Here is a 27,599-nt window from a genome sequence, read left to right as displayed (position 1 = left end):
TGACCCTTTTATTGACCCTATATGTCACTTCTGCCCATGGGCCCTGGTGTGCTGCATGAATGGTAAATCAGCCTTTATCTGGGAAGCAAAATATAAGATGGAAGTTTATTCAGAAGATTTCTGTAAACCCAGCAACATGAGTGATCCTAGTATATGAGAGTCTTGGGACCGTTTCCCTGGAAGAATTCTTGATGCCTTGTGCTGAAAAAACAAGTATGTACCGTGGCCGTGGGTTTCTTGTAAATTATACACCATCGCGTCGCTCTTGGGTCCTCAGGAAACGTCCGTTTCCTACTAATGCTGGAGACTGAAGATTAATAAAAACACTGGCAGTACCAGTTGTGACCACCAGATGGCATCACACTTTCCTGCAGTTGTCCAAAGACAGAATTTTCTCCCTTATGGCCTACTGAGACCCCGAAGCAGCAGGTGGTCCCGATGCCACTGCTCCATCTAGTGTCTGTGCCACCTTTATAGAAATACATTTTGCTCATTGCCTCATATTAACCCTTTACTCCTGCGCAGCATTGCATCAACAGGTCGTAGTGTGTAAAACGTTTTATTTAAAGCATATAGTAACATCTAGTAGTTTGTAGTATATAAAACACATAAGATTATTCTCTATACAGAAACACGTTCTCAGCGAGGAAATAGGGCGAGACCTGCACCCGCAATACACTCACTGCCCATTATCTGCACCCCCCCCAAAGACACGCGCCAACCACGGGCGCACTGCCGACACTCTTTCACACAGCGCACTCTCTCACTCACCCGGAACCACACATTAATGCTGCCATCACACCACGCACCCCATAATGTGCTTGTCCCTCCTTCATTACGGCAGGGGTTCAGTAATGGACCCTGCACATGAGCTATGTAAGGATCTGAGTGATGAAATGTCTGTCTGACAACACTTATCTCCTGTCTATGAAGACTTTTAGACCATAGAATTGTCAGAATAAATGACAGTGACTACGTGCCACCCATTGCTGTACCCCATATTGCCGTTAATCCAGATTAATGCTTTTATATGAAAACACCCTACAAGACCTCCAGCTAAAATGGCAGAGATTCCCTGATGTCCTAGGTACCAGTGTGTGAAACGTCCGGTTACCAGGCGGCCATTGGGAGGGTCTTCCTAGTATGGGGGAGGGGGTAGTAGTGTCTATCCTCTACATATGCAGGACAAGGGTCATATGACTGCTTATTACTCGGCACCATCATCCCCACTTTTTGGTACCACCTGCTATATAATGCCCTATGGGTTCTTCATCCGGCCTTAGCCTGTGCATTGCACACTTGCTTCTCACCCAGTTGCCTTCCTTTCTGTACCCTATCATGCCATCTTGCACACCACCTTGTACGCTAGTCTTCTGCCCACTGGCAGGCACCCTCTTTTGCAATGTGCCATGTGTTCCTTCCGTCACTTCATGCCCTCTCTCAGCAGACACGCCAAACCTCCATTCATTACTGGACCCTTGACTCACCTTCACCATCCGTATCTCCACACTATACATTGTGCTGATGTGTTATTTTGGGGAACAGGGTGACAAACTGGCTCTCATCTCTAGGGTAGATTTAAGAACTGTCGCCTCTAAAAAGCAGGAAGAAGCATTTTCTGAAATGAAACATGGCCGCCGTCAGGGTGGTGCTGGCGGATTAGGAGACATCAGGCACTCAGGAGTGACTTTTTTGGAACTGGGTTCCACCTGGGTGACGGCTGTCAGTCTGACGGGAGGGGTAGAGACTGGTGATCTTAGAGTAAAGCACTAGAGAAGTCCTATATCTGAGGACTGATCAAGAGTCGTCCTCCATGCTAAAGCTGCTGTGACGGCTGCTGGTCTTAGACGCTCCTGGAGAGACTGAAGACAGAAGGGGATCTGCTCCTCCAAGTGGTGACAACATATCATCCATAAGAATGTCTGCAATGGCCGAATCACTCGTCAAGCTCAGATGAAAATTCAGGTTTCCGTCAACTAAATCACTCAGCTGGTCTGAGAAGTGAAGGGTGCCGAGGTTCAGGGTGGAGGGGTCCACGGGCTGCGTAGGCTGGGCACCGAATCTTGACATCACCTCGGACATGGGCTCTACCTTGGGAAGGTCTGCTGACATGGTGGAGGGTGGAACAGCTGTAATCCCATGTATCTGGGCCTGCATCTCCAGTTCCTGCAAGACAACATTCAGGATAGGACATGGAGCATGGCCGCCACTAGAAACCTGCAATATACAGCCCGTGTGAAGAGCGTTACCTGTATACGCAGCAGAAGGCTCTGGTTCATGTGCTCCAGCTTACGCTGCCTGCCCTCCAGATCACGCACTCTCTGCTGGTCTTTCTGCAGCTTGCGGATGTATTCTACGGAGGCCTTCAGGATGGTACCTTTATTCCAGCGCAGCTCCCTGCAAGGGGCGAAGAGACGGGACACATCAGCAAAGATACAAGAGATGAGATGGAGGCACGAGCTTTTAGGTTAAAGAAGGCAAGCGGATATTGACCTATAGACCATGAGGTCTAACAGGGATGGCTGGGAAAGAGGGAAAGCGGATATTGATCTATAGACCATGGGGTCTATCAGCGATGGCTGGTAAAAAGGACAAGTGGATATTGCTCTATAGACCATACAGTCCATCAGCGATGGCTGGTAGAGGACAACGGATATTAATCTATAGACCATGTGGTTTTTCAGTGATGGCTGGTAAAGAGGACCACAGATATTGATCTATAGACCATGCGGTCTATCAGGGATGGCCGTTCAAGAGGGCAAGTGGATATTGATCTATAGACCATGCAGTCTATCAGCGAGGGCCGGCAGAGGCCAACGGATATTAATCTATAGACCACGTGGTCTATCAGTGATGGCCTTTATAGAGGACAAGTGGATATTTATCTATAGACCACGTGGTCTATCAGTGATGGCTGGTATAGAGGACAAGTGGATATTTATCTATAGACCACGTGGTTTCTCAGGAATGGCTAGTAAAGAGGGCAAGCAACCACTGATCTATAGACCATGCGGTCTATCAACGATGGCAGATCTCTTTGGCAAGGAGTGCAGCGCTTACAAGCAGTTTGGTATAGAGTTTGTAAGCGCTGCTCTGACGTTGGCTGCATCCGGCCCATGCCCCTGTGCTCCTCCGATGCTGCAGAAGAACAACTGTCTTTGCTTGCAACATTGGAGAGCGCACAGTTCTGACCAGCACCACGACCATGCCACTGGCCCGAACTGTCAATCTTCAGGAGCACACCACCCCCACTGGCAAAGCAGGAAGTCTGAAGAAAGGGGATGAGCACACCCCTTTAATACTTGTGCAGATCTGCTGAATACCCAAATTTCTGCCGTATATCATGTAACAATTATATGCCCGACTTGCAAATTGAAAATCCGATAGGTTTGATGGATGGAAATGTATCGCTGGTGAAGAAACTTACGGATCACTGGATTTCGGGATGAGCGTCCCGAGTTCTTTGATTCTATCATTGATGTTAAATCTTCTTCGACGTTCGACTGCAAAAAAATAAATATATTGAAAACTAATACACATTATATCTTTAAAAAAAAAAAAAAAAGTGCAGATGGAAACAGTGTTGCTGATATCAACCAATCACAATGGACGGCGACGGTCTTTGCGATCGGAGATGATGTTGCCCTGAATGTTAGGTAACGGGGAGGAGCGGTGGCCATGAATACGAGGATTGTGTCAGTGTTCTCTTGTGGCCAGGAGCGGTTTATGAATCCTGTACATGTATAGGCAGATCGGCGCCCGGACTGGCAGATATGTCCTTACAATACAGGAATGCTGAAGGAGCCGGTCCGGCTAGTTTGGGCGTTGTTTCTATTCTTTCCGATTATGGTAGCACAGTCTCGATATCTTGAATCAGGATATTTCTACTGATGAACTTGTGTCAGATGGATGACGACAGATGTACAGATCATGAGAAAAAAAAAGACTGGGAAAGAACCTTAAATAAGTGAGGAAATGAAAATGTATGTTCAGGACAGGAATTAGTAAGTAGGAGCTGCTAATGCAGTGTATGGAAGAGTTGGGGTAAGTGGCGGGGCCATAGAGCTCTATGGGGCATACAGAGTCCTTGCCATAAGTGGCGCTATATACTGCGCCTACACGGCCAAAGCCATACGTACTCAGGTTGTGGTTGTCCTTCTTCTGACGCTCCTTGATAATTGCTTTTGCCTCGTGCTCTGTGTAGGAGAAAAATGAAACAGAAGTGAGCAGCTCTCTCCACCATATTCTACAGTGTCCTTTGCACGAAAAAAAAAAAGAAAAAAAAAAAAAAAAGGAGCTATAAAACTCACCGGTGTATTCCGTCTTAATGTTCGTCAGGTCAGCTGGGCAGGAGTTACTGACGGTGATGGCCGGCGCTGTCATTCCTGGAGCACAATACATGTCCAGGAGATTAGCTGACACGGGAAGCTGAGAATATAGAACATATATGGATATACGTCAAGGCGCTCACACGCTGCCCTACGCGTCAAGGCGCTCACACGCTGCCCTACGCGTCAAGGCGCTCACACGCTGCCCTACGCGTCAAGGCGCTCACACGCTGCCCTGCGCGTCAAGGCGCTCACACGCTGCCCTGCGCGTCAAGGCGGTCACACGCTGCCCTGCGCGTCAAGGCGGTCACACGCTGCCGTGCGCGTCATGGCGGTCACACGCTGCCGTGCGCGTCATGGCGGTCACACGCTGCCGTGCGCGTCATGGCGGTCACACGCTGCCGTGCGCGTCATGGCGGTCACACGCTCCCGTGCGCGTCATGGCGGTCACACGCTCCCGTGCGCGTCATGGCGGTCACACGCTCCCGTGCGCGTCATGGCGGTCACACGCTCCCGTGCGCGTCATGGCGGTCACACGCTGCCGTGCGCGTCATGGCGGTCACACGCTGCCGTGCGCGTCATGGCGGTCACACGCTCCCGTGCGCGTCATGGCGGTCACACGCTGCCGTGCGCGTCATGGCGGTCACACGCTGCCGTGCGCGTCATGGCGGTCACACGCTCCCGTGCGCGTCATGGCGGTCACACGCTGCCGTGCGCGTCATGGCGGTCACACGCTGCCGTGCGCGTCATGGCGGTCACACGCTGCCGTGCGCGTCATGGCGGTCACACGCTGCCGTGCGCGTCATGGCGGTCACACGCTGCCGTGCGCGTCATGGCGGTCACACGCTGCCGTGCGCGTCATGGCGGCCACACGCTCCCGTGCGCGTCATGGCGGTCACACGCTGCCGTGCGCGTCATGGCGGTCACACGCTGCCGTGCGCGTCATGGCGGTCACACGCTGCCGTGCGCGTCTTGGCGGTCACACGCTGCCGTGCGCGTCATGGCGGTCACACGCTGCCGTGCGCGTCATGGCGGTCACACGCTGCCGTGCGCGTCATGGCGGTCACACGCTGCCGTGCGCGTCATGGCGGTCACACGCTGCCGTGCGCGTCATGGCGGTCACACGCTGCCGTCCGCGTCATGGCGGTCACACGCTGCCGTCCACGTCATGGCGGTCACACGCTGCCGTACACGTCATGGCGGTCACACGCTGCCGTACACGTCATGGCGGTCACACGCTGCCGTACACGTCATGGCGGTCACACGCTGCCGTACACGTCATGGCGGTCACACGCTGCCGTGCACGTCATGGCGGTCACACGCTGCCGTGCACGTCATGGCGGTCACACGCTGCCGTGCACGTCATGGCGGTCACACGCTGCCGTGCACGTCATGGCGGTCACACGCTGCCGTGCACGTCATGGCGGTCACACGCTGCCGTGCACGTCATGGCGGTCACACGCTGCCGTGCACGTCATGGCGGTCACACGCTGCCGTGCACGTCATGGCGGTCACACGCTGCTGTGCACGTCATGGCGGTCATACACTGCCGTATACGTTATGGCGCTCACGTGTAGTTGCTATAATCTGGCATCCGTGGGACCGGACCAAAGGTGAATTATCATGCATCCACTTTAAGGACAAGTCTAGGTTCCTTTTAAGGCCAGGTTCACACCTCCAGTATTGGGTCAGTATTTTACCTCAGTATTTGTAGCCAAAACCAGGAGAGGAACAAATCAGAGGAAAAGTAGAATAGAAACACCACTTCTGGATTTCTCACCCACTCCTGATTTTGGCTTACAAATACTGATGTAAAATACTGACCAAATACTGAATGTGTGAACATGGCATAAGGCTTATAAAGACATCACTTAGATTGCCCTATTAGAACTGGTGTGCTGGGGTATTAAATTGCACATCACATCCCTAAATCTGCCAACCACCATAATTAATGGAATATTGGCTATGACTTACTGTGCTGGGTAGGTTCCCTCGATCCACATATCCCAGAAATTCGTCATTGAGGCTGGACTCCAAGCTTATGATCTCATCAATGACATCATCAATCTAAAACATGGAATAATGTCAAGAGGAGAAAAATTCACGGTCAAAGCTTTTTACTCCTATGATAAAACTACCACTCCTAGCAGACACAAGTGGATAGGGAATGATGGGAAGCATAGTGTCAGAACAACTGGACCACTAGCACAAATAGTTTTGAATTGTGAGGCCTGATGGAAAAAGGGGCCCAGAGGAATAAATGGGGGGACTTCCAGGATACTGGTTGCCTGAGCGTGTCAATCACTTGATTCCTAGGATAGGTCCATCGATAGTCATGTCTGACTGTAATGGCCCATGTCTGGACTGTGATGACGGAAACAGCCTCATAAGCCGGTTCCATACTCATCATGAAAGACAGATGTGACAGATTGTGAAATCAATAGTCCCATAGAAAGAAGGATCCACCTCATCTTGCTGGTTCACACCAGTACTACCAGCCGCCCTAAAAAATGAGGACGTGATGCTTGCAGGATGGATTTGACCCTCCTTAGGGCTTGCCTTCGCTACCACTATGGTGCCAATGAGGGCACTGAGTAAGTTCCTGCAGCAGCCCTGGCTGACAATGTAAGACTTGCACCTACCTCTTTTTCAGGATTGGAGCCAATTTTCAGCATGGCTAGCGGACTGTTCGGGGCGCTGCTGGCGGTGGGGAGCAATGTCTGCTCGGGCTGTGGTGATGCTCCGGTAGAGTTGGGCATAAGAGTGGTGGTACTTGGGGCAGAGGTGTGCAGGGGTGCTTTGGTCCCCATGGTGGTAGAGAGGTACTGTTTCACCTGCTGCCTCTGAGACTGTTGGATGTGATACTTTGTCGGATTTTCTAAATGGGTCTGTACCTGCAAAATAAGGAACAAATGGATCAGAATAAATCCTGGTGATAGACGCATGGACACACAGCCTCAGTCCTCCATATCTCAGCGTTACTAAGCACGAGTGAAATGCAGAATGGAGTTTGGACAACGCCGGGTCTCACACGCAAACTGTCAAAAGTGACGATGCTAAATGACAGGGATGTGAACTTTTACAACTTTTCTTCCACTTTTACAACTTTTTTCTGATTACAGTGACATTTTTGTTACTCTCTTACCTTTAAGACCTCCAAGGGCACCTGTGCTGGGGTGGGGCGGCTACCAGCACTGACGCTGATGGAAGGCGTGGGCAGAGCGGGGATTTGGGTAGCTTTCTGCACCTGCTCTCTTCTCTCTTGCTCCTGGGCCTGAGCCCTCATCAGCTGCTGTCGGAGGAGGATACGTGAAGACATACTGGATGGAGTCTGAAAGGAGGATGAAGGGGACTGCGATGGGGTCTGACTGTTAGGGAGAAAAACAGTGACATTACAGAAGCTGCCGCTCAGGTTCCTATACTTCTGCATTTAATTGATGTACATGTGCATTCATGACTCTATAAATGTATTTAGCATTTTTTAAATCTGTGTTTTTGTCTCAAATGGCTCATCATATGATGTTTTTAATTGGTAAGGGGTAATATAATATTTTTTGTTTTTATAGTGCTTACAGGGCATTGGTAGGTTGGTACACTGAGACAAGGGAGGAGATGTAGGGTGGGGAGCGCTTTGTGGGTGAGAGTGATAAATTTATATTGAGCTCTGTAGCGGGTGGGTAACCAGTGCAATGACTGGCACAGGGTAGAGGCATCGGTGCAGTGGTTGGAAAGGAATATGATCCTGGCTGCCGCATTCAGGACGGGTTGGAGAGGGGAGAGGTTATTCCTTGGTACCATACTTAAAATCTTCCATTCCAGGATACGATCTAATAAGACAGGCCAATAGCTCTATTGCAAGGGCAAACAAAGGAGACAACAGACAACCTTTCGTCGTACCCCTGTGTAGCACTAAGGCTATGCGCACATGTTGCGTTTCCGCAGCATGTCAATTAGTTTTGTGGATCTGCAACGTTCCTGCACCCAGTGACTTCCATTGAGTCAGTCAAATCCGCAGCAAAATCGCAGGTGTAAAAAGTTTTGCGGATTTGCTGTGGATGTGCTGCCAAAAACGGTGCAGAAAAAGAAATTATGTCAGAAGGAGGAATAGTGTGTGGGCGGAGACTATGTGCGTGTCTGTGCGGCTGTCTGTGTGAGTCTGCGTGTGGCTGTGGTTGTGTGTGGTAACGCTACCACCGGCGCTGTTGGTCACAGCACTGCGGTTTCATGCTGGCAGATGTCAGCGTGATCCCACAGCTGACTGTGACCCGCAGCGGTGACTTGTGGTAAAAAAGCAGGCGTGGGCCGATGAGACTACTGCTCCCATAGGGGTCTGTTTGCTGTCACTGATAACAGCGATAGCAAGTGCCACTGATGGGAGAGTAGTATCATCTGCCAGTGCCTGTCTGTGATCACAGTTAATAAAAAAAAAAAAAGTTAAATTACATACATATTCACATAAAAATAAACCCATTATGCTCACCTCACACCAAATCTCTGACGCTCTAGTGTCCTAGAAATAATGTAAAATAATATAACCAACATATACTCCCTGTCCGCCGTAATCCAGGTAATCCGAGTGTCCCGCTGCAATCTCACGTGTAGCAGTCACATCGGGACATGTGACCGCTATACCTGGCCGCTGGCGATACACTGACAGGAGCTATTCGCTCCCGCAGTGTATAAAGGCCCCGTCACACTAAGCGACTTACCAGCGATCCCGACACCGATATGAAGGTGTCAGGATCGCTAGTAAGTCGCTATGTGATCGCTGGTGAGCTGTCACACACAGCTTCACCAGCGATCAGCACAACGATGCCGAGCGCCCGGCATCGCTGTAAAAAATAGAATCAAAATAAAAAATATAGTTATTCTCACCTTACGACGTCCCGTTCAGCCATCCTGCCTCTCTCCACGCTCCGGTCCCAGTGATCCTTTGCACGAATGACCGCGAGATGTCACGGTCTCGAGGGATAACAAAGTCTCGCGGTCATTCGTGCAAAGGATCACTGGGACCGGAGCGTGGAGAGAGGCAGGATGGCTGAACGGGACATCGGAAGGTGAGAATAACAATATTTTTTATTTTTTTTAATTATTTTTTACACCTGATCGCTGGTCTCCCGCTGTCACACACAGCGATGCGTGCTGGCCAGCGGGAGACCAGCGACCAAAGAAATGTCCAGAGGTTTCTTCCAGCGATCAGCAATACCGGCAGGGGGGGCTGATCGCTGTCACACACAGCGATCTCGCTGGTGAGATCGCTGTTACGTCACAAAAGTTGTGACTCAGCAGCGATCTCGCTACCGAGATCGCTTAGTGAGACGGGGCCTTAACCTCCGTGCTGTCACTTGACGCACCGCTGCGTGGGAAAGTTCTCACTCAGCAGTAGTGCTGTGAGATCAGCTGATACACTGCAGAAGCTATCACATCCTGTCAGTGTATCACCGGAGGCCGGGTAGAGCAGTCACATCTCCCGATGTGACTTTTCTACACGTGAGCTCGTCGTGGGACACTCGGTAGATGGACTACGTCGGACAGGGAGTGTTTATGTTGGTTTATAATTTTATTTTTGTTGCAGGAGACAAGGGAGTATTTCTCTGACAACACATATTACAAAGTTGCTTATTTTTATGTACGATGTTTGATTTACGAAACAAAAATTAAAAAGATGGTAACTCTTTATAGGAACACTGACCACACAGAATACGATGTATCGCCAAATGCAAGACTTCAGGGGGCCGAACAACCTTGTGTCATGCCCCACACCTTTAAGCGTCGGCATAATAAAGTGCATGATTTTGGCTTGGAGTGTTCTTTGAAGTCATCCCTTTAATTTTCTCCATTTATATGGAAGTAAAGCCAATTTTTCTACTGGAAAATGCTGAGTGTGTGCCGCTTATCTCACAAAGTGCCAGGTATTATCAGTGCGGCTGGATGTCTGCAGCTTATCAGGTTTTCCTGTTGACGGGACAGCGGCCGGCGTCCTTGCATTTATGTCTGCGTCATGCATTTTTTGCCTCTGAACACGTCCTGTATCTGGTGTCTCACCTAGAAGGGATCGGCTGGCTCTTCAGCTGGTAAAACTGCTCCTCGCTCGGCTCTAGTGCAGTCTCAACGTCAATGTCGGCGACGATTCCAGACTCGGGTAATATGGGGCTCAGACTGTTGTGATGAGAGAATAAATCATGAGATTAAAACATTAAAAATTATGCAAAAAAGTATTCAAATTATAAAAAGGTTAAATCATTCCCCTTTTCAAGAAAAAAAAAAAAAAATTCGGTATCGCCGTGTTTGCAAAAGTCCAATCTATGAAAATATATAGTTAACTCGTGTAGTAAACACAATATAGGGAAAATTTACTGAAATGCCAGAATTGCTGCTTTTTGGTGGCCGCGCATTGTCCTTAAAAAAAAGCAATAAAAACATTGTATACGGCAAAATGGTGGCAATAAAACATCAGCTCGGCAAAGAAAAAACGATGGATCCTACAATATGGCAACACAAACCAAAAATATATTAGGCAACACAAACCAAAAATATATTATAGAAAATGTAGCATTTTTTTAGTCATCAAAATAAAATAATAATAATTATTATTATATATAATAACTATACAATCTGGTATTACCGTACTCTACTGATATGGAGAATCGTGTCACCAGATCATTTTTACCTAACAATATATGTTGTAAAAAAAATGGTATATCGCATTTTTGCTACCATTTCACCTCACTCGGATTTTTTTTCCTGTTTTTGTCATTATATTATATGGTAAACTAAAAACTACTATACTAGCGTGAAAGTAAAAAAGTTAAAGCTCTTGGAAGAAGGGAAGGAAAAAACGAAGTCAGAGAAAAAAGGACTAGTGATAGAGAGGTTAAAGATTTAAAACAGAAACCGAAAGTTGAGGAGTTGGTCATAATAAGCAACCAATCAAATTACAGCTCTCATTGTCCACAGCCCGTTTTCTAACTGAAAACGGCAACCTGATTGGGTGCTATGAGCAACTGGTTCCAATTTACTTTACAGCATGGTTGACCATGGCAACCAATCAAATGGCTTCTTTCATCTTCCAAATTGGCTCAGAATTATGAGCGCAGGAACCTGACTGGTTGCTATTGGCGACCACTGTCTATTGTAAATTTATACATGAGGCCTACAGTTTACAATATATCCATTAATTCACTTACACAAATAATATGGCGGAGGAAGTGCTTACAACCTCCAGAGGAGCAGCACTAATTATTACAATCCTGAGGGAAAATTCTTTGCAAACATATTAGTTATCTGTCGCTAAGCTTTCCTAGGAACTAAAAAGTGGCTGATTAGAAGATGATTCATGTCGCACTCATGCCTCAAGCTTAAACGGCCATTGCACTAATAAAATATTAACTATGAGGCTGTATAATGGGGGTGTAGTCACTCTGCAACATATAGGCTATGTCCTTGTTATGCGTGGTGGGCCCAGGGACCCCCAGCCCTCCTATGAGGCTGCATAACGGGTGAGTAGTCACTCTGTAAGATATAAGCTATGTCTTTATTATATGTGGTGGGCCCAGGGACCACCAGCCCTCCTATGAGGCTGTATAATGGGGGTGTAGTCACTCTGCAACATATAGGCTATGTCCTTGCTATGCGTGGTGGGCCCAGGGACCCCCAGCCCTCCTATGAGGCTGTATAATGGGGGTGTAGTCACTCTGCAACATATAGGCTATGTCCTTGTTATGCGTGGTGGGCCCAGGGACCCCCAGCCCTCCTATGAGGCTGTATAATGGGGGTGTAGTCACTCTGCAACATATAGGCTATGTCCTTGTTATGCGTGGTGGGCCCAGGGACCCCCAGCCCTCCTATGAGGCTGTATAATGGGGGTGTAGTCACTCTGCAACATATAGGCTATGTCCTTGCTATGCGTGGTGGGCCCAGGGACCCCCAGCCCTCCTATGAGGCTGTATAATGGGGGTGTAGTCACTCTGCAACATATAGGCTATGTCCTTGTTATGCGTGGTGGGCCCAGGGACCCCCAGCCCTCCTATGAGGCTGTATAATGGGGGTGTAGTCACTCTGCAACATATAGGCTATGTCCTTGTTATGCGTGGTGGGCCCAGGGACCCCCAGCCCTCCTATGAGGCTGTATAATGGGGGTGTAGTCACTCTGCAACATATAGGCTATGTCCTTGCTATGCGTGGTGGGCCCAGGGACCCCCAGCCCTCCTATGAGGCTGTATAATGGGGGTGTAGTCACTCTGCAACATATAGGCTATGTCCTTGTTATGCGTGGTGGGCCCAGGGACCCCCAGCCCTCCTATGAGGCTGTATAATGGGGGTGTAGTCACTCTGCAACATATAGGCTATGTCCTTGTTATGCGTGGTGGGCCCAGGGACCCCCAGCCCTCCTATGAGGCTGCATAACGGGTGTGTAATCACTCTGTAAGATATAAGCTATGTCTTTATTATATGTGGTGGGCCCAGGGACCACCAGCCCTCCTATGAGGCTACATAACGGGTGTGTAGTCACACTGTAAGATATAGGCTATGTCTTTATTATATGTGGTGGGCCCAGGGACCACCTCCCTCTTATGAGGCTACATAACGGGTGTGTAGTCACACTGTAAGATATAGGCTATGTCTTTATTATATGTAGTGGGCCCAGGGACCCCCAGCCCTCCTATGAGGCTACATAATGGGTGTGTAGTCACACTGTAAGATATAGGCTATGTCTTTATTATATGTTGTGGGCCCAGGGACCCCCAGCTCATATGAGGCTATATACTGGGTGTGTAATCACTCTGTAAGATATAGGCTATGTCCTTGTTACGTGTGGTGAGTCCAAGGACCCCCAACCCTCATATGATGCTGTATAATGGGTGTGTAGTCACTGTAAGATACGTCCTTGTTATGTGTGCTGGGCCCAGGGATCCTCAGCTCTCACACGGCGAGTCGCATGGACATCAGTGAACGCAGTTTGCAGTGTGCATAATTTGCATTTCCAGCAATACCAAATGAAACCTATACTTTTCACTCGTCACACTCATAAATCGATTCCAAATGTTCGTTGTCCCGAAATAGCCTCATGATTTCATACTAAAATGTAATCCGGAGTGTACTTGTAGGAGTTTTATAGGTAAAGGATCGTGCAAGCAGCACAATTCTACAAAACTGGTTAAGAACAGCAGAATTTTGATTACAACTCTGAATGTAAATGGAGTGAAGTTTATGTACAAAATACTATGGGGTTTAATGGCCTGTGAGTCCGGATCCAAGTATAGTCCATGCTGTGTGATCACCATGATCAGGTCATCCTTTATGGGGTGGATCTTCAATTAATATTTCCTGGCGCTGTTTCTTAAGAAATGATGTACCCTGTCTATCATAATTTACAACCTGTTCCTCGGTACATCCCCGAATCCATCTTATCAGCTGTTCTACAAGTGGACTTTCCATGCCGTAATGTCATTCATTAATGTCGGCTTACTCATCTCTCCAGCACATATTCCTGTCCTGACAGGTACAATATGGATGCCCACCCACCCACCTGGCTATAAATGCTCAACAACATTTGGTTTACATCTGTGCAACATTGGGATAACTCCCCCCCTCCACATGATTAAGATATGGGTCCTGCAAAAGAGCATCCTCAAGAATATAGCATCAGGTCTTAGATAGACCAGTGTCAACCCAGATGTTGGTTATTTGTACGGCTAGATAAAAGGTCTACAATGGGTTGTCCATCTATTGATATTGGGTGCCATTAAACATCTTGCATTATATTTTTATTTTTTACAGGCTCTCTGAATCCCTGCACTTTGATGTGGTTATAAATCAGATGAGAGGAGAGAACATATAAAAACAAATAAGAGAATCAAACTCTCCCATCATTCAATCTGAATGAGTTCTCTGATGGATGTTCAGTTAACTCATTCTGCAGCCAGAGATAGACAGTGCAGAACAGATGATATATAAAAGGCAAATGGTGCAAACTTTTTAATGAAACCCAAATACAAAAATTACTTAAGCCCCAAATGCACACGTTTAAGAAAAATAGAGGTGGATAGCCCATTGGGATATGATGGAGGATCCGGTGGTCGCCCATCACTGATGTGGAGTGTTCAAGATAGCCATCATTTCCGTAATTACAAATTAGCATGTTACCATAGAGCTGGAAAATAAGTGGATTAGGGCAAAAATTTTCAATATTTCAAGCAGTTTTACCCCAGACTATTCAGGCAGTTTGATGAATCAGACCCCAAATATTGCATAGAAATCAATGGTACCTGTTACCCAACAGCTAATATGTATGGCCACATGGAGGACTCATTGCAGATCCATGGCTGATAACTTAGAACAATAGATTGCATTAATACAGCCTTTCCAGGGTCTTGTTGAAATGTCCATTGAATGTTTTGTTGGGAGACGGGGGGGCGCCTGCGAGCCCCTCTCAGACGTGCTGTTCCAGCAGACTGGGGGGCGCCTGCGAGCCCCTCTCAGGCGCGCTGTTCCAGCAGACTAGGGGGCGCCTGCGAGCCCCTCTCAGACGCGCTGTTCCAGCAGACTAGGGGGCGCCTGCGAGCCCCTCTCAGACGTGCCGTTTCAGCACACTAGGGGGGCGCCTGCGAGCCCCTCTCAGACGTGCAGTTTCAGCACACTAGGGGGGCGCCTGCGAGCCCCTCTCAGACGTGCAGTTTCAGCACACTAGGGGGGCGCCTGCGAGCCCCTCTCAGACGTGCAGTTTCAGCACACTAGGGGGGCGCCTGCGAGCCCCTCTCAAACGTGCCGTTCCAGCACACTAGGGGGGCGCCTGCGAGCCCCTCTCAGACGTGCCGTTCCAGCACACTAGGGGGGCGCCTGCGAGCCCCTCTCAGACGCGCCGTTCCAGCACACTAGGGGGGCGCCTGCGAGCCCCTCTCAGACGTGCAGTTTCAGCACACTAGGGGGGCGCCTGCGAGCCCCTCTCAGACGTGCAGTTTCAGCACACTAGGGGGGCGCCTGCGAGCCCCTCTCAGACGTGCAGTTTCAGCACACTAGGGGGGCGCCTGCGAGCCCCTCTCAGACGCGCTGTTCCAGCAGACTAGGGGGCGCCTGCGAGCCCCTCTCAGACGTGCTGTTCCTGCAGACTAGGGGTCGCCTGCGAGCCCATCTCAGACGCACTGTTCCTGCAGACTCGGGGTCGCCTGCGAGCCCCTCTCAGATGTGCTGTTCCAGCAGACTGGGGGGCGCCTAAGAGCCCCTCTCAGAGGTGCTGTTCCAGCAGACTAGGGGGCGCCTGCGAGCCCCTCTCAGACGTGCTGTTCCAGCACACTAGGGGGCGCCTGCGAGCCCCTCTCAGACGTGCTGTTCCAGCACACTAGGGGGCGCCTGCGAGCCCCTCTCAGATGTGCTGTTCCAGCAGACTGGGGGGCGCCTAAGAGCCCCTCTCAGACGTGCTGTTCCAGCAGACTAGGGGGCGCCTGCGAGCCCCTCTCAGACGTGCCGTTTCAGCACACTAGGGGGGCGCCTGCGAGCCCCTCTCAGACGTGCCGTTTCAGCACACTAGGGGGGCGCCTGCGAGCCCCTCTCAGACGTGCCGTTTCAGCACACTAGGGGGGCGCCTGCGAGCCCCTCTCAGACGTGCCGTTTCAGCACACTAGGGGGGCGCCTGCGAGCCCCTCTCAGACGTGCCGTTTCAGCACACTAGGGGGGCGCCTGCGAGCCCCTCTCATACGTGCAGTTTCAGCACACTAGGGGGGCGCCTGCGAGCCCCTCTCAGACGTGCCGTTCCAGCACACTAGGGGGGCGCCTGCGAGCCCCTCTCAGACGCGCCGTTCCAGCACACTAGGGGGGCGCCTGCGAGCCCCTCTCAGACGTGCAGTTTCAGCACACTAGGGGGGCGACTGCGAGCCCCTCTCAGACGTGCAGTTTCAGCACACTAGAGGGGCGCCTGCGAGCCCCTCTCAGACGTGCAGTTTCAGCACACTAGGGGGGCGCCTGCGAGCCCCTCTCAGACGCGCTGTTCCAGCAGACTAGGGGGCGCCTGCGAGCCCCTCTCAGACGTGCTGTTCCTGCAGACTAGGGGTCGCCTGCGAGCCCATCTCAGACGCACTGTTCCTGCAGACTAGGGGTCGCCTGCGAGCCCCTCTCAGATGTGCTGTTCCAGCAGACTGGGGGGCGCCTAAGAGCCCCTCTCAGACGTGCTGTTCCAGCAGACTAGGGGGCGCCTGCGAACCCCTCTCAGACGTGCTGTTCCAGCAGACTAGGGGGCGCCTGCGAGCCCCTCTCAGACGTGCTGTTCCAGCAGACTAGGGGGCGCCTGCGAGCCCCTCTCAGACGTGCTGTTCCAGCACACTAGGGGGCGCCTGCGAGCCCCTCTCAGACGTGCTGTTCCAGCACACTAGGGGGCGCCTGCGAGCCCCTCTCAGATGTGCTGTTCCAGCAGACTAGGGGGCGCCTGCGAGCCCCTCTCAGATGTGCTGTTCCAGCACACTAGGGGGCGCCTGCGAGCCCCTCTCAGATGTGCTGTTCCAGCACACTAGGGGGCGCCTGCGAGCCCCTCTCAGATGTGCTGTTCCAGCAGACTGGGGGGCGCCTAAGAGCCCCTCTCAGATGTGCTGTTCCAGCAGACTGGGGGGCGCCTAAGAGCCCCTCTCAGACGTGCTCTTCCAATCAGACTAGGGGGCGCCTGCGAGCCCCTCTCAGACGTGCTGTTCCAGCACACTAGGGGGCGCCTGCGAGCCCCTCTCAGATGTGCTGTTCCAGCAGACTGGGGGGCGCCTGCGAGCCCCTCTCAGATGTGCTGTTCCAGCAGACTGGGGGGCGCCTAAGAGCCCCTCTCAGATGTGCTGTTCCAGCAGACTGGGGGGCGCCTAAGAGCCCCTCTCAGACGTGCTCTTCCAATCAGACTAGGGGGCGCCTGCGAGCCCCTCTCAGACGTGCTGTTCCAGCACACTAGGGGGCGCCTGCGAGCCCCTCTCAGATGTGCTGTTCCAGCAGACTGGGGGGCGCCTAAGAGCCCCTCTCAGATGTGCTGTTCCAGCAGACTGGGGGGCGCCTAAGAGCCCCTCTCAGACGTGCTCTTCCAATCAGACTAGGGGGCGCCTGCGAGCCCCTCTCAGACGTGCTGTTCCAGCACACTAGGGGGCGCCTGCGAGCCCCTCTCAGATGTGCTGTTCCAGCAGACTGGGGGGCGCCTAAGAGCCCCTCTCAGATGTGCTGTTCCAGCAGACTGGGGGGCGCCTAAGAGCCCCTCTCAGGTGTGCTGTTCCAGCAGACTAGGGGGCGCCTGCGAGCCCCTCTCAGACGCGTTGTTCCAGCAGCCTTTGCTGGAGTTGCACAACTTCTGTGCAGCTGCTTATGTCAGCCATTCTCACTCCTTGGAGGTGGAAGAATTAACCCATTGTTACTATTAGGAGGCTCAGATTAGCCATTGCTTAACCCTTGGATTGCTAGCACTGGCCTGTACCCAGAACCATCCCCGGGTCCCTGCCGGCCTCATTATTATTGTGCCCATGTGTTTCCACCAGGATGACTAAGCAGAAGCCGCGCACTCTCCTCCCGCCGCCGCCTCCTCCCTCCAAACACCAATGCCCCATTTCCCCCGTATGCCCCGAGAGGCGGGAGCACGACACCCAGCTCGCCCCCCCCGCCATCCGCCGCCCCAGGCGCGGTCCCGTTACCTGAGCAGCTGAATGCTGTCCGCGCCGGATCCCACCAGGACGTAGACTGTGTGCTGTGCGTTGTCGTGCACTTTGGGGGTCTCACAGCCTATATCATGAGACATCGCTGGGGAGTTCCACAATTGGGAGTCACTCGTGGCTGTGGCGGGTGTCCCCCAATTCTCGGGCCTGGCTGGAGATGATGGGGGGCGGTGCAGCTGCTCCCTCCGTCTCTCGGCCGCGGTTTCCCAATCGCTGTGTCGCTACTATGCGCTCAGTTCACACTGTACTTCCCATAACTGGAAGAGACGAGCAAAACAAGCCCCCTCCTCCCTACCCTGCCGCCCCCGCCCTCACTTTCCTCTGTCCCCTCCTCACTCTTCCTCTCTGGGCTGAGCATGGCCGCCCGCACCCTTTCCATCCTGACTCCGGTGCACTCTCGCACAGCAGCGCTCCCATGGCTGGCGGCGGGCTCCGGCGTACGATGGGTTAACGGGTGACTCACAGACTAGGGAAATTCCGCAGCGAGCATGGGCTGACAGCGGGACATTGGGGCAGCCAATCGGGGGCTGTGGGAGGTGTGACGTCATCTGTTAGCCAGCGCTGCCTGCCAGCGGCCACCATGTAAACAGTGTTGTGTGTGTGAGATCCGCCGCTTCATATAGGCAGGCTCCGGTCCGCTCTTCCCTAATCCCGGAGGGCAAAGCTCCAGCGTCCTGCCCTAGCCCTGTGTCCATACACCCTGGCAAATGGCTTGTTGGATCCCGACCCTGCCCACGGCTATGCCCCTACATTATTCCGGTCACCTGGGACGGGATCGTCAACCCATCCCTGTGGAACTACAACTCCCACCAAGCCTTGAATGTTTCATGATGAGAGTAGTAGTCCCAATCATTCCAAATCCAGCAGGCAGTCCCGGATTTGGGGAGCTGTCCTGGGAAGCTGGGGGTATATTCCAATGGTGTCTGCATTCTTCGGCGGTAGATTCAGTGGAATACAATGGGGGAGCCGGGGGCACACAGCCTGTGCTGCCCTGTGTGCCATCCGCTCACCGGGAGCCTAATACCCCGATCCCACACAGCACAGAGCGGCACAGCTGTGCCCCATCACAGTTGTAATGGTGAATACTGTACGAGGGGCGCTATGGGGGCGTCATACGGGGCGCTATGGGGACGTCATACTGTACGAGGGGCACTATGGGGGGCGTTATACTGTACGAGGGGCACTATGGGGGCGTCACACTGTACGAGGGGCGCTATGGGGGCGTCATACGGGGCGCTATGGGGGCGTCATACTGTACGAGGGGCGCTATGGGGGGCGTCATACTGTACGAGGGGCGCTATGGGGGCGTCATACTGTACGAGGGGCGCTATGGGGGGCGTCATACTGTACGAGGGGCGCTATGGGGGGCGTCATACTGTACGAGGGGCGCTATGGGGGCGTCATACGGGGCGCTATGGGGGCGTCATACTGTACGAGGGGCGCTATGGGGGGGCGTTATACTGTACGAGGGGCACTATGGGGGCGTCACACTGTACGAGGGGCGCTATGGGGGCGTCATACGGGGCGCTATGGGGGCGTCATACTGTACGAGGGGCGCTATGGGGGCGTCATACTGTACGAGGGGCGCTATGGGGGCGTCATACTGTACGAGGGGCGCTATGGGGGCGTCATACTGTACGAGGGGCGCTATGGGGGCGTCATACTGTACGAGGGGCGCTATGGGGGCGTCATACGGGGCGCGCTATGGGGGCATCATACTGTACGAGGGGCGCTATGGGGGCGTCATACTGTACGAGGGGCGCTATGGGGGCGTCATACTGTACGAGGGGCGCTATGGGGGCGTCATACTGTACGAGGGGCGCTATGGGGGCGTCATACTGTACGAGGGGCGCTATGGGGGCGTCATACTGTACGAGGTGCGCTATGGGGGCGTCATACTGTACGAGGTGCGCTATGGGGACGTCATACTGTACGAGGGGCGCTATGGGGGCATCATACTGTATGAGGGGCGCTATGGGGCATCATACTCTATGAGGGGCACTATGGGGGTGTCATACTGTACGAGGGGCACTATCACTACGGGGGCGTCATACTGTATAAGGGGCACTAAGGGTTTTCATACTGTACGAGGGGCACTATCACTATGGGGGCGTCATACTGTATAAGGGGCACTATGGGGGTGTCATGCTGTATGAGGGGCGTCATACTGTACGAGGGGCACTATCACTATGAGGGCGTCATGGCACTATGGGGGCATCACTGTATGGGGGGCACTATGGGGCCTCATACTGTACGAGGGGCACTATGGGGGCGTCATACTGTACGAGGGGCACTATGGGAGCGTCATACTGTATGAGGGGCACTATGGGAGCGTCATACTGTACGAGGGGCACTATCACTATGGGGCATCATACTGTATAAGGGACACTATGGGGCGTCATACTGTACGAGGGGCATGGTTGGGGCATCATAATATATGAGAGGCACTATAGGGCATCATGCTGTGGAGTCATCAAAATATGTGAGGGGGCACTATGAGGCAGCATAATGTATGAGGGGCTCCTTAGGAGTACCATAAAGCATCGGGGGCATCATAATGTTTGAGGGGTACGGTTGGGGAATTATACAGTATGTGGGGCACGCCTAGGCCATCATGTGTGGAGGAGTAATGTGGACCATCATACTGTATAGGGGCCATGAAATAAGTATCGTTATAGTTGGGAGCACTTTGTGGCTCCACTGGGGGTACTGTTTCAGTGTCCTGGCACAAAAAGGACTAACCGAGGTTAGAGTTGAGGCTTAACAAACAAAAATGTTGCAGCTCGCGTCCGTTTGTCCTTCTGAATTTGGAAGGTTTGCTACAATTCCTAACATGTCCTGAGATCGGCAGACTCCTGGCCATGATGAGAGTTGGTCCTAATTATCAAATACATAAATGACCTCACAAACAGACACGAATATCATTTTACAAGGCAGAAAGGCACCTGTCGTCCCCAGGATCTCAGTGGTGCAGCCTCAGGCTTCGGGCCTGTAGGTGGTGATCGCACGGTACGGCTTACCACTCTCTCACCATACATCTGTATGAGCACAGTCCGGATATCTGCACTCGCCACAACGAGAATCGCTCAAGATAAGATTCCGAAACTGATTTCCATGTGTCCTGAGTGTAAATGCACAGATTATCAGCACAGATTAGCGGTATCAGTATTTCATATGCCGGCCTTTGATGAGTAGTATCCAGCTGTGTGACACTACATCTCCCAGCATGTCCTGACAGTCACAAAGTTTGCTATGCTAGTTTCCAGGGATCATGACAAAAGCCAAGTGACCGTGACCGTCCAATGTGTATGGGGAAGATCCGAGGGTAGAAGGATCGGACATGTTGGAATTATAATTCCTGATCCTTTTGGTCTTAGCAGAGATCAGCAGTCGCTTGAGGTGTCTGGCAGCTCCTTAGGGTATGTGCACATGCTGCGGATTCCGCAGCGTTTCTGGCCGCTGTGGACCCGCAGCAGTTTTAGCTGCGGTGTACAGTACCATTCAAATGAATGGTATAAATAAACCGCTGTGTAGACGTTGCGGAAAAATCCGCGCGGATTTGCTGCGGTTTTGAAACCGCAGAAAGAAGTGACATGTCAATTCTTTCTGCGGAATCCGCAGCGGGTTCCTATCTCCACCATTGTGGAGATGGTGAATCCGCAGGACCAAACCGCAGATAATCCGCTGGTCTTTTGACCTGCGGTTTATCTGCAGTTTTTGCAAAATCCGTGCGGATTAATCCGCAGCGTCTGCACACACCCTTACTCTCCTCTCATCACTGAGGACTCATGCACGCTCTGCTGTACTGAGCATGCATATGTGTGGGAGGAATGACTTTTAGCCGGCAGCTACTGAACGTGTACGGCCCCCATTAGACTTTTGCTCTGCACTTATTATTTTGTGCACATATTGACCAGCATCTAGTAAATCTTTAAGCCTGTTTACGGCTAGGTGACCCTGGGAGCCCAAGCAGTGCAATAACCATGATGGGAGTGCTTCTTCTCTGCAGAGCTGTAATACTTCTGTGAATGATTATACACCTGGTAGATACTGATGCGGTCCAGCACATAAAGGGTGTCTCCTTACCAGGAACCCCACTCTATGACCACCCCTTTATCCCAATGGTATAGATTACTCATGGAAAGTTCTGCAGCTTTCTTGCAGGCTTTGTTCCTTATCACTTCCAAGATCTCTGCTTGCTGTCAGTGAATGATACCAATATTCCTTTGAGAAGCCATATTGCTTCTATACTAGATTGCCTGCACTGATACATTGTAGCAAACTCTCAGGGTAGGACACATATTTGTGCTGCTTCAATGGCAGCAAACCCTCTGCTGGGAGAAATCCCGTATTAGGTAGGGAAAAATGGCGTCAAGAATGTTCCAATTCAAGGACAGCAAGCGTGGCTCTTGAAATTGTTGAAAAACAAAGTTGTACAACTTTTCCTTCATTTTATAATAATGATGGCGGGGACAGAAGGTCCTCTTCTGCGTCAGTAGAGGGCGCCGTCGTTAAGCCTTTGTTTAGTCACGGACTAGAACAGGAAATTGTGGCTGTCAGCCGAGAATAAAGCCAATCGGGGCTGAATGTTACGTCTGTGAATGCGAGTCGTTGTAGTGTATTATGTTGGCACTATGTGCCGTGTAATCCCAAAACATAACGCCACAAATCAGCGTGACGCCATGCTGAGCCGCATCACTGCAGGGCGCCCTCTAGTGTCAGATCTGCAGCCACTGCTATCCAAGGCCTGATTACATGAGGACGCCGCCACTTGTGCCGTAACACCCTGGTTATTAGGGTTACAACAGTGGAAACAGTATTTCTTTATTTTACTCACTTATATAGTGCCATTAATTCCACAGCACTTTCCCCATTGGGGCTCACAATCTAGATTCCCTATCAGTATGTCTTTGGAGCTTTGAAATGTGGGAGGAAACCGGAGTACCCGGAGGAAACCCACACAAACACAGGGAGAACATACAAACTCCTTGCAGATGTTGTCCTTGGTGAGACAGATCTATCTGTAGTGTAGTGCTAACCACTGAGCCACCGTGCTGCCCAATATAGTTATTGAAAGTCCGCTCACGTTTGATTGGCTGCTTTTTAACACATGGTCCGCTGTTGTTCATTTGCATATCATTAGTTTGATAACTTACAGATGTAGCCAATGTTAACTTTGCATTTCATGGATTAAATTTTATTGCAATGGCGTGTGAGTCATTAAAGGGAATGTCACCCATAATTAGTGATATTATGTAAAGATATCACCCAATTGCGCGTCCCATAAGGATTCTATTAGGACTTTTGACTCCCCCCGAACCCGCACCTTTGAGGCATAAATACCTTTTTTTATCTATGCCCCGGAAGTCTTCACATGCAGGACACACTTCCGGGGCATAGCCCGCGCTGGAAAATACCGGCGCATGCGCAGTAGCGATTATATGCTTTGCCCACAGTTGGGCAAAGCATACTGCACAGGCGCTGGGGGCTTTACAATGCGCAAGCGCGGAAACCAATGTTATCTGTGATATTCACAGATGAAGATTACATTCAACAAGCCGGGGGGGGGGGGGGAGAGAAGGCGAATAAGCCACGCCCATCAGACCGGACCGCGGTGATTTCCATTCATCTCCACCAAGATAAAAAAGGTATTTATGTATCAAAGGTGTGGGGTCGGGGGGAATCAAAAGCCCTAATAGAATCCTTATGGGACGCACAATTGGGTGATATCTTTACATGATATCACTAAAAATGGGTGACAGATTCCCTTTAAATGTCACATTAAAGTTTACAGTAGCAGCAAGAGCGTGGTCTTCATAAATAGCAGGGCTGCCACCAGGAATTTTGGGGCCCCACACTGGCAAAATTTTGGGTTCCCCTTGAGACTCTGCCCAGGCTCAAACACCAGATCACATACATAGCCAGCAACTTTTGGTAAAAAGATTTTATAAGCCGCCGCCACCACCACGACACAGAGACTCTTTTGGTCGGGCCCCACTCTACTGTAACCTATTAACTTAAAATATCCAATGCTCTTTATAAGTATGTTTTATTTATTTTTGTGTCACATACATTTTATAAAATGAACAATGATACCACGAACAAGGGACAAATAATGTCACACCATGGCCGAACCACATATTACCACTAGTGATGAGCGAGTATACTCGTTGCTCGGGTGGTCTCCGAGTATTTTGGCATGATCGGAGATTTAGTTTTCGTCATCTCAGCTGCATGATTTATGGCTGCTGAACAGGCTTAATACATGTGAGGAATGCCTGTTTATTAGGAATTCCAAATATGTATTCAGGCAGTCCAACAGCCGTAAATTATGCAGCTGAGACAACAAAAACTAAATCTCTGAGCACGCCAAGATACTCGGAGATCACCCGAGCATGCTCGGAAAATCCCGAGCAACGCGTATACTCGCTCATCACTAATTACCAAAATATAGTGACCATATAATACCACATACAAGGAACAAATACCTGCACACCATGACCAGATCACATATTACCACCACATAGTGACCATATAATACCACATGCAAGGAACAAATACCACCACACCATGACCAGATCACATATTACCACCACATAGTGACCATATAATACCACATACAAGGAACAAATACCACCACACTATTATCAGATCACATTACCACCACATAGTGACCATATAATACATACAAGGAACAAATACCACCACACTATGGGCAAACCACTACATTCTGCTCCCCATGTCTCCATCCTGCCCCCTGCATGTTTCAACCTGCTCCATCATGTCTCCATCCTACCCTCCTATATGTCTGCACCTTGCTTCCCCATGTCTCCATCCTGACCCCATATGTCTCCATCCTGCTCCAATATGTCTCCATCCTGCTACTCCATTTCTTCATCCTGCTCCCCCATGTCTCCATCCTGCTTCCATTTGTCTCCATCCTGCCCCCCCCCCCCCATATTGCAGATTTCAGTAAAAAAAAGTTTCTCCATACCTGGCTGATGTCTAACAGAGTCCTCTTCCTCAGCCATTTGAGACGCGTACACGCGGCCGCATGTCATTGACATCATACTCCAGCGATATGGGTGCCGACGTCTGCTGCCGGCAACTCCTATTGCCGTGCAGGAAGAGGCAGTAATGCCCTGATGGTGGCCCTTATAACCAGTTTCACATAATGTCTCCCTTCACTTCACAGACTTCAGTAAGAAAAGAGTGAGCTCACTACATACAGATTTATACAGCCACCACTAGGAGGAGCTCACTATATACAGATTTATACAGCCACCACTAGGAGGAGCTCACTACATACATATTTATACAGCCACCACTAGGAGGAGCTCACTATATACAGGATTTATACAGCCACCACTACAGTGAGCTCACTACATACAGATTTAAACAGCAACCACTAGCGGGAGCTCACTACATACAGATTTCCACAGCCACCACTAGGGAGAGCTCACTACATACAGATTTATATAGCCACAACTAGGGGGAGCTCACTGCATGCAGATTTATATGAAGCCACCACCAGAGAGAACTTACAACATACAGATTTATAATGTCACCACTAGAGGGAACTCACTACATACAGATTTATACAGCCACCACTAGGGGGAACTCGCTACATACATATTTATACAGCCACCACTAGAAGGAACTCACTACAGGACAGATTTATACAGCCACCACTAGGGGGAAACTCGCTACATACATATTTATACAGCCACCAATAGATGGAGCTCACTACATACAGATTTATACAGCCACCACTAGGAGGAGCTCACTATATACAGATTTATACAGCCACCAATTATTGGAGATCAGTACATATGTTAGGACTGGCAGAAGACACTAAATAAAAAATAAATAAAGTGCCTTCGCCACCCAGGGTCCACCCTGCGGTGGATGGAAAAAACACTGCTAGAGAGGCAGAGCTCTAAGACGGCACCCAGTGCACTGAAGCAAGCTGAGTTATACTCACAGAGCTGCAGGCTAATAAGCTCAAATTAAACGCTGAGTCTGTTCAGAGGCACAGACACAGCGATACAGTCGCGGTATTCGCGGTCACAGGAGTAGCCTTAAACAGCAGGACTACTTCGTCTAGACCTACCGTCGAATAAGGTGCGAAGCGTCGCAACTGCGGATGCAGAGAAAGCTGCAACTGCAGCGCGGCAACCACTTACCCTCCTGCAAGGTGCTGCAATAACGCTGGCCCAATGCAGACACAAAGCTGCTGAGCAAGCTGGAGCATATGCACGCTGGTGCTGCTACTGGCTGATCCCAAACACTCACACAATCGTATTATCAGAGGGAAGGGGTTTCTTAATAAGTCAGTCACCAGTCCAAGCATCCATCACCATTCATACAGCAGCCGTATGAAAATACTAGCGTATGGCGGAACAGCGCGCTTTTTATACCAAACGGGACCTTCCGGAAGTCTCCAAGGCTCCAGGAGGAGCCAATAGGATTAGACACAGGACCTGAGCATGTGACTCCCGAACTCCAATGGGAGCTCGTCCCATGAGCATGCTCAGTGGAGGGAACAGAGGACTTAGCCTCTGGAGAGAGTTGCCGCAAGGCACTCTCCTCTGCAATCTCCTCTACCACAGGTGAAACGCAGGAGACTGCAGCATGTAAGGGTCTAGATCTCACCATAGGGAAGGGAGAAATCAGACTCCTAACAACATACAGATTTATACAGTCACCGATAGTGCTCATTGCATCCATATTTATATACAACTACCACTATGGGGAACTCACTATATAAAGATGTATACAGCCACCACTAGAGGGTACTCACTATATTCAGATTTATACAGCAATGGCCAGTGGAAGCTCCCTACACTACATACAGATTTATCCGGCCACCATTGGTGGGATCTAACTATATAGCGATGTATTCAGCCACCAGTATGGGTAGCTCACTGAATACATATTCATACAGCCATCAAACATTGGAGCACAGCACCATACAAATTAATACGGCCACCACTAGAAGGAGCTCCCGGCATAGATTTTTACAGCCACCACTAGGGGTATCTCCATATATATCATTATTATTATTTATTTATATAGCGCCTTTAATTCCATGGTGCTGTACATGAGAAGGGGGGTTACATACAAAATTATAGATATCGTTAACAGTAAACAAATTTACAATGACAGACTGGTGTAGGGGAGAGAAGACCCTGTCCTTGCGGACGTACATTCTACGGGATAGTGGGGAAGAGACAGAAGGTCGGGGGTGCAGCAGCTTGGGCGGTGCTGCGGCGGCAGAATGGTTATTGCAGGCTGTAAGCTTTCCTGATGGGTTTTCAGGTTCATATATACTATAGAGATATATACAGCCACCAGTATGGGTAGCTCATTGCATACAGCCACCACTAGGTGGAGCTCACCACACACAGATTTGAGCTATTCATGACAGCATAGAAGTGAGTGGAGCAGAGGCTGCACATGCTCACTACCACTCTCTGCACACAGGACTAATCATATACTTATTATTCCTGAGATATTTTGTTGAATAATGTCTTTCAAATAAGAGATTAAACCCTCCTGGAGGAAACCCTTTCTCTCCAGCTGTAGGGCCTTGCTCAACGGCACA

General features: G+C 50.7%; 1 protein-coding gene across 2 annotated transcripts; it reads right to left on the bottom strand.

Annotated features, from left to right (window-relative positions):
- Positions 1-543: 543 nt before the first annotated feature.
- On the bottom strand, positions 544-18,312 carry TFE3 (transcription factor binding to IGHM enhancer 3). Of its 2 annotated transcripts, XM_073541217.1 has the most exons (10): positions 17,972-18,310; positions 10,374-10,487; positions 7,474-7,696; positions 6,971-7,222; positions 6,303-6,395; positions 4,311-4,428; positions 4,140-4,196; positions 3,428-3,503; positions 2,250-2,397; positions 544-2,166 (listed from the first exon to the last, which is right to left on the bottom strand). In XM_073541217.1, exons 1-10 carry the CDS (start codon positions 18,073-18,075, stop codon positions 1,798-1,800), a joined length of 1,554 nt encoding a protein of 517 aa, XP_073397318.1. In that variant the 5' UTR covers positions 18,076-18,310; the 3' UTR covers positions 544-1,797. The 2 variants fall into 2 exon arrangements, with proteins under 2 accessions (XP_073397318.1, XP_073397317.1); XM_073541216.1 differs by having other exon boundaries at positions 4,140-4,428; positions 17,972-18,312.
- Between the last annotated feature and the right edge of the window lie 9,287 nt (positions 18,313-27,599).

This window comes from Dendrobates tinctorius, unplaced genomic scaffold (genome assembly GCF_039654945.1).
Source record: "Dendrobates tinctorius isolate UK_male_01 unplaced genomic scaffold, ASM3965494v1 ptg000120l, whole genome shotgun sequence".
Lineage (NCBI taxonomy): Eukaryota > Metazoa > Chordata > Amphibia > Anura > Dendrobatidae > Dendrobates > Dendrobates tinctorius.
The sequence above is the reverse complement of the archived record's forward strand: the minus strand, read 5'-3'. Positions and strand labels throughout refer to the sequence as shown.

Bases quoted from the DNA above. Each gene is read 5' to 3' on its own strand.
- TFE3 (XM_073541216.1), bottom strand. From the start codon at position 18,075: ATGTCTCATGATATAGGCTGTGAGACCCCCAAAGTGCACGACAACGCA. The intron at 7,223-7,473 runs GTAAGAGAGTAA...CTTATTTTGCAG, and splicing joins TGCCCTTGGAGGTCTTAAAG to GTACAGACCCATTTAGAAAA. The intron at 2,167-2,249 runs GTAACGCTCTTC...GTTGTCTTGCAG, and splicing joins GCCTTCTGCTGCGTATACAG to GAACTGGAGATGCAGGCCCA.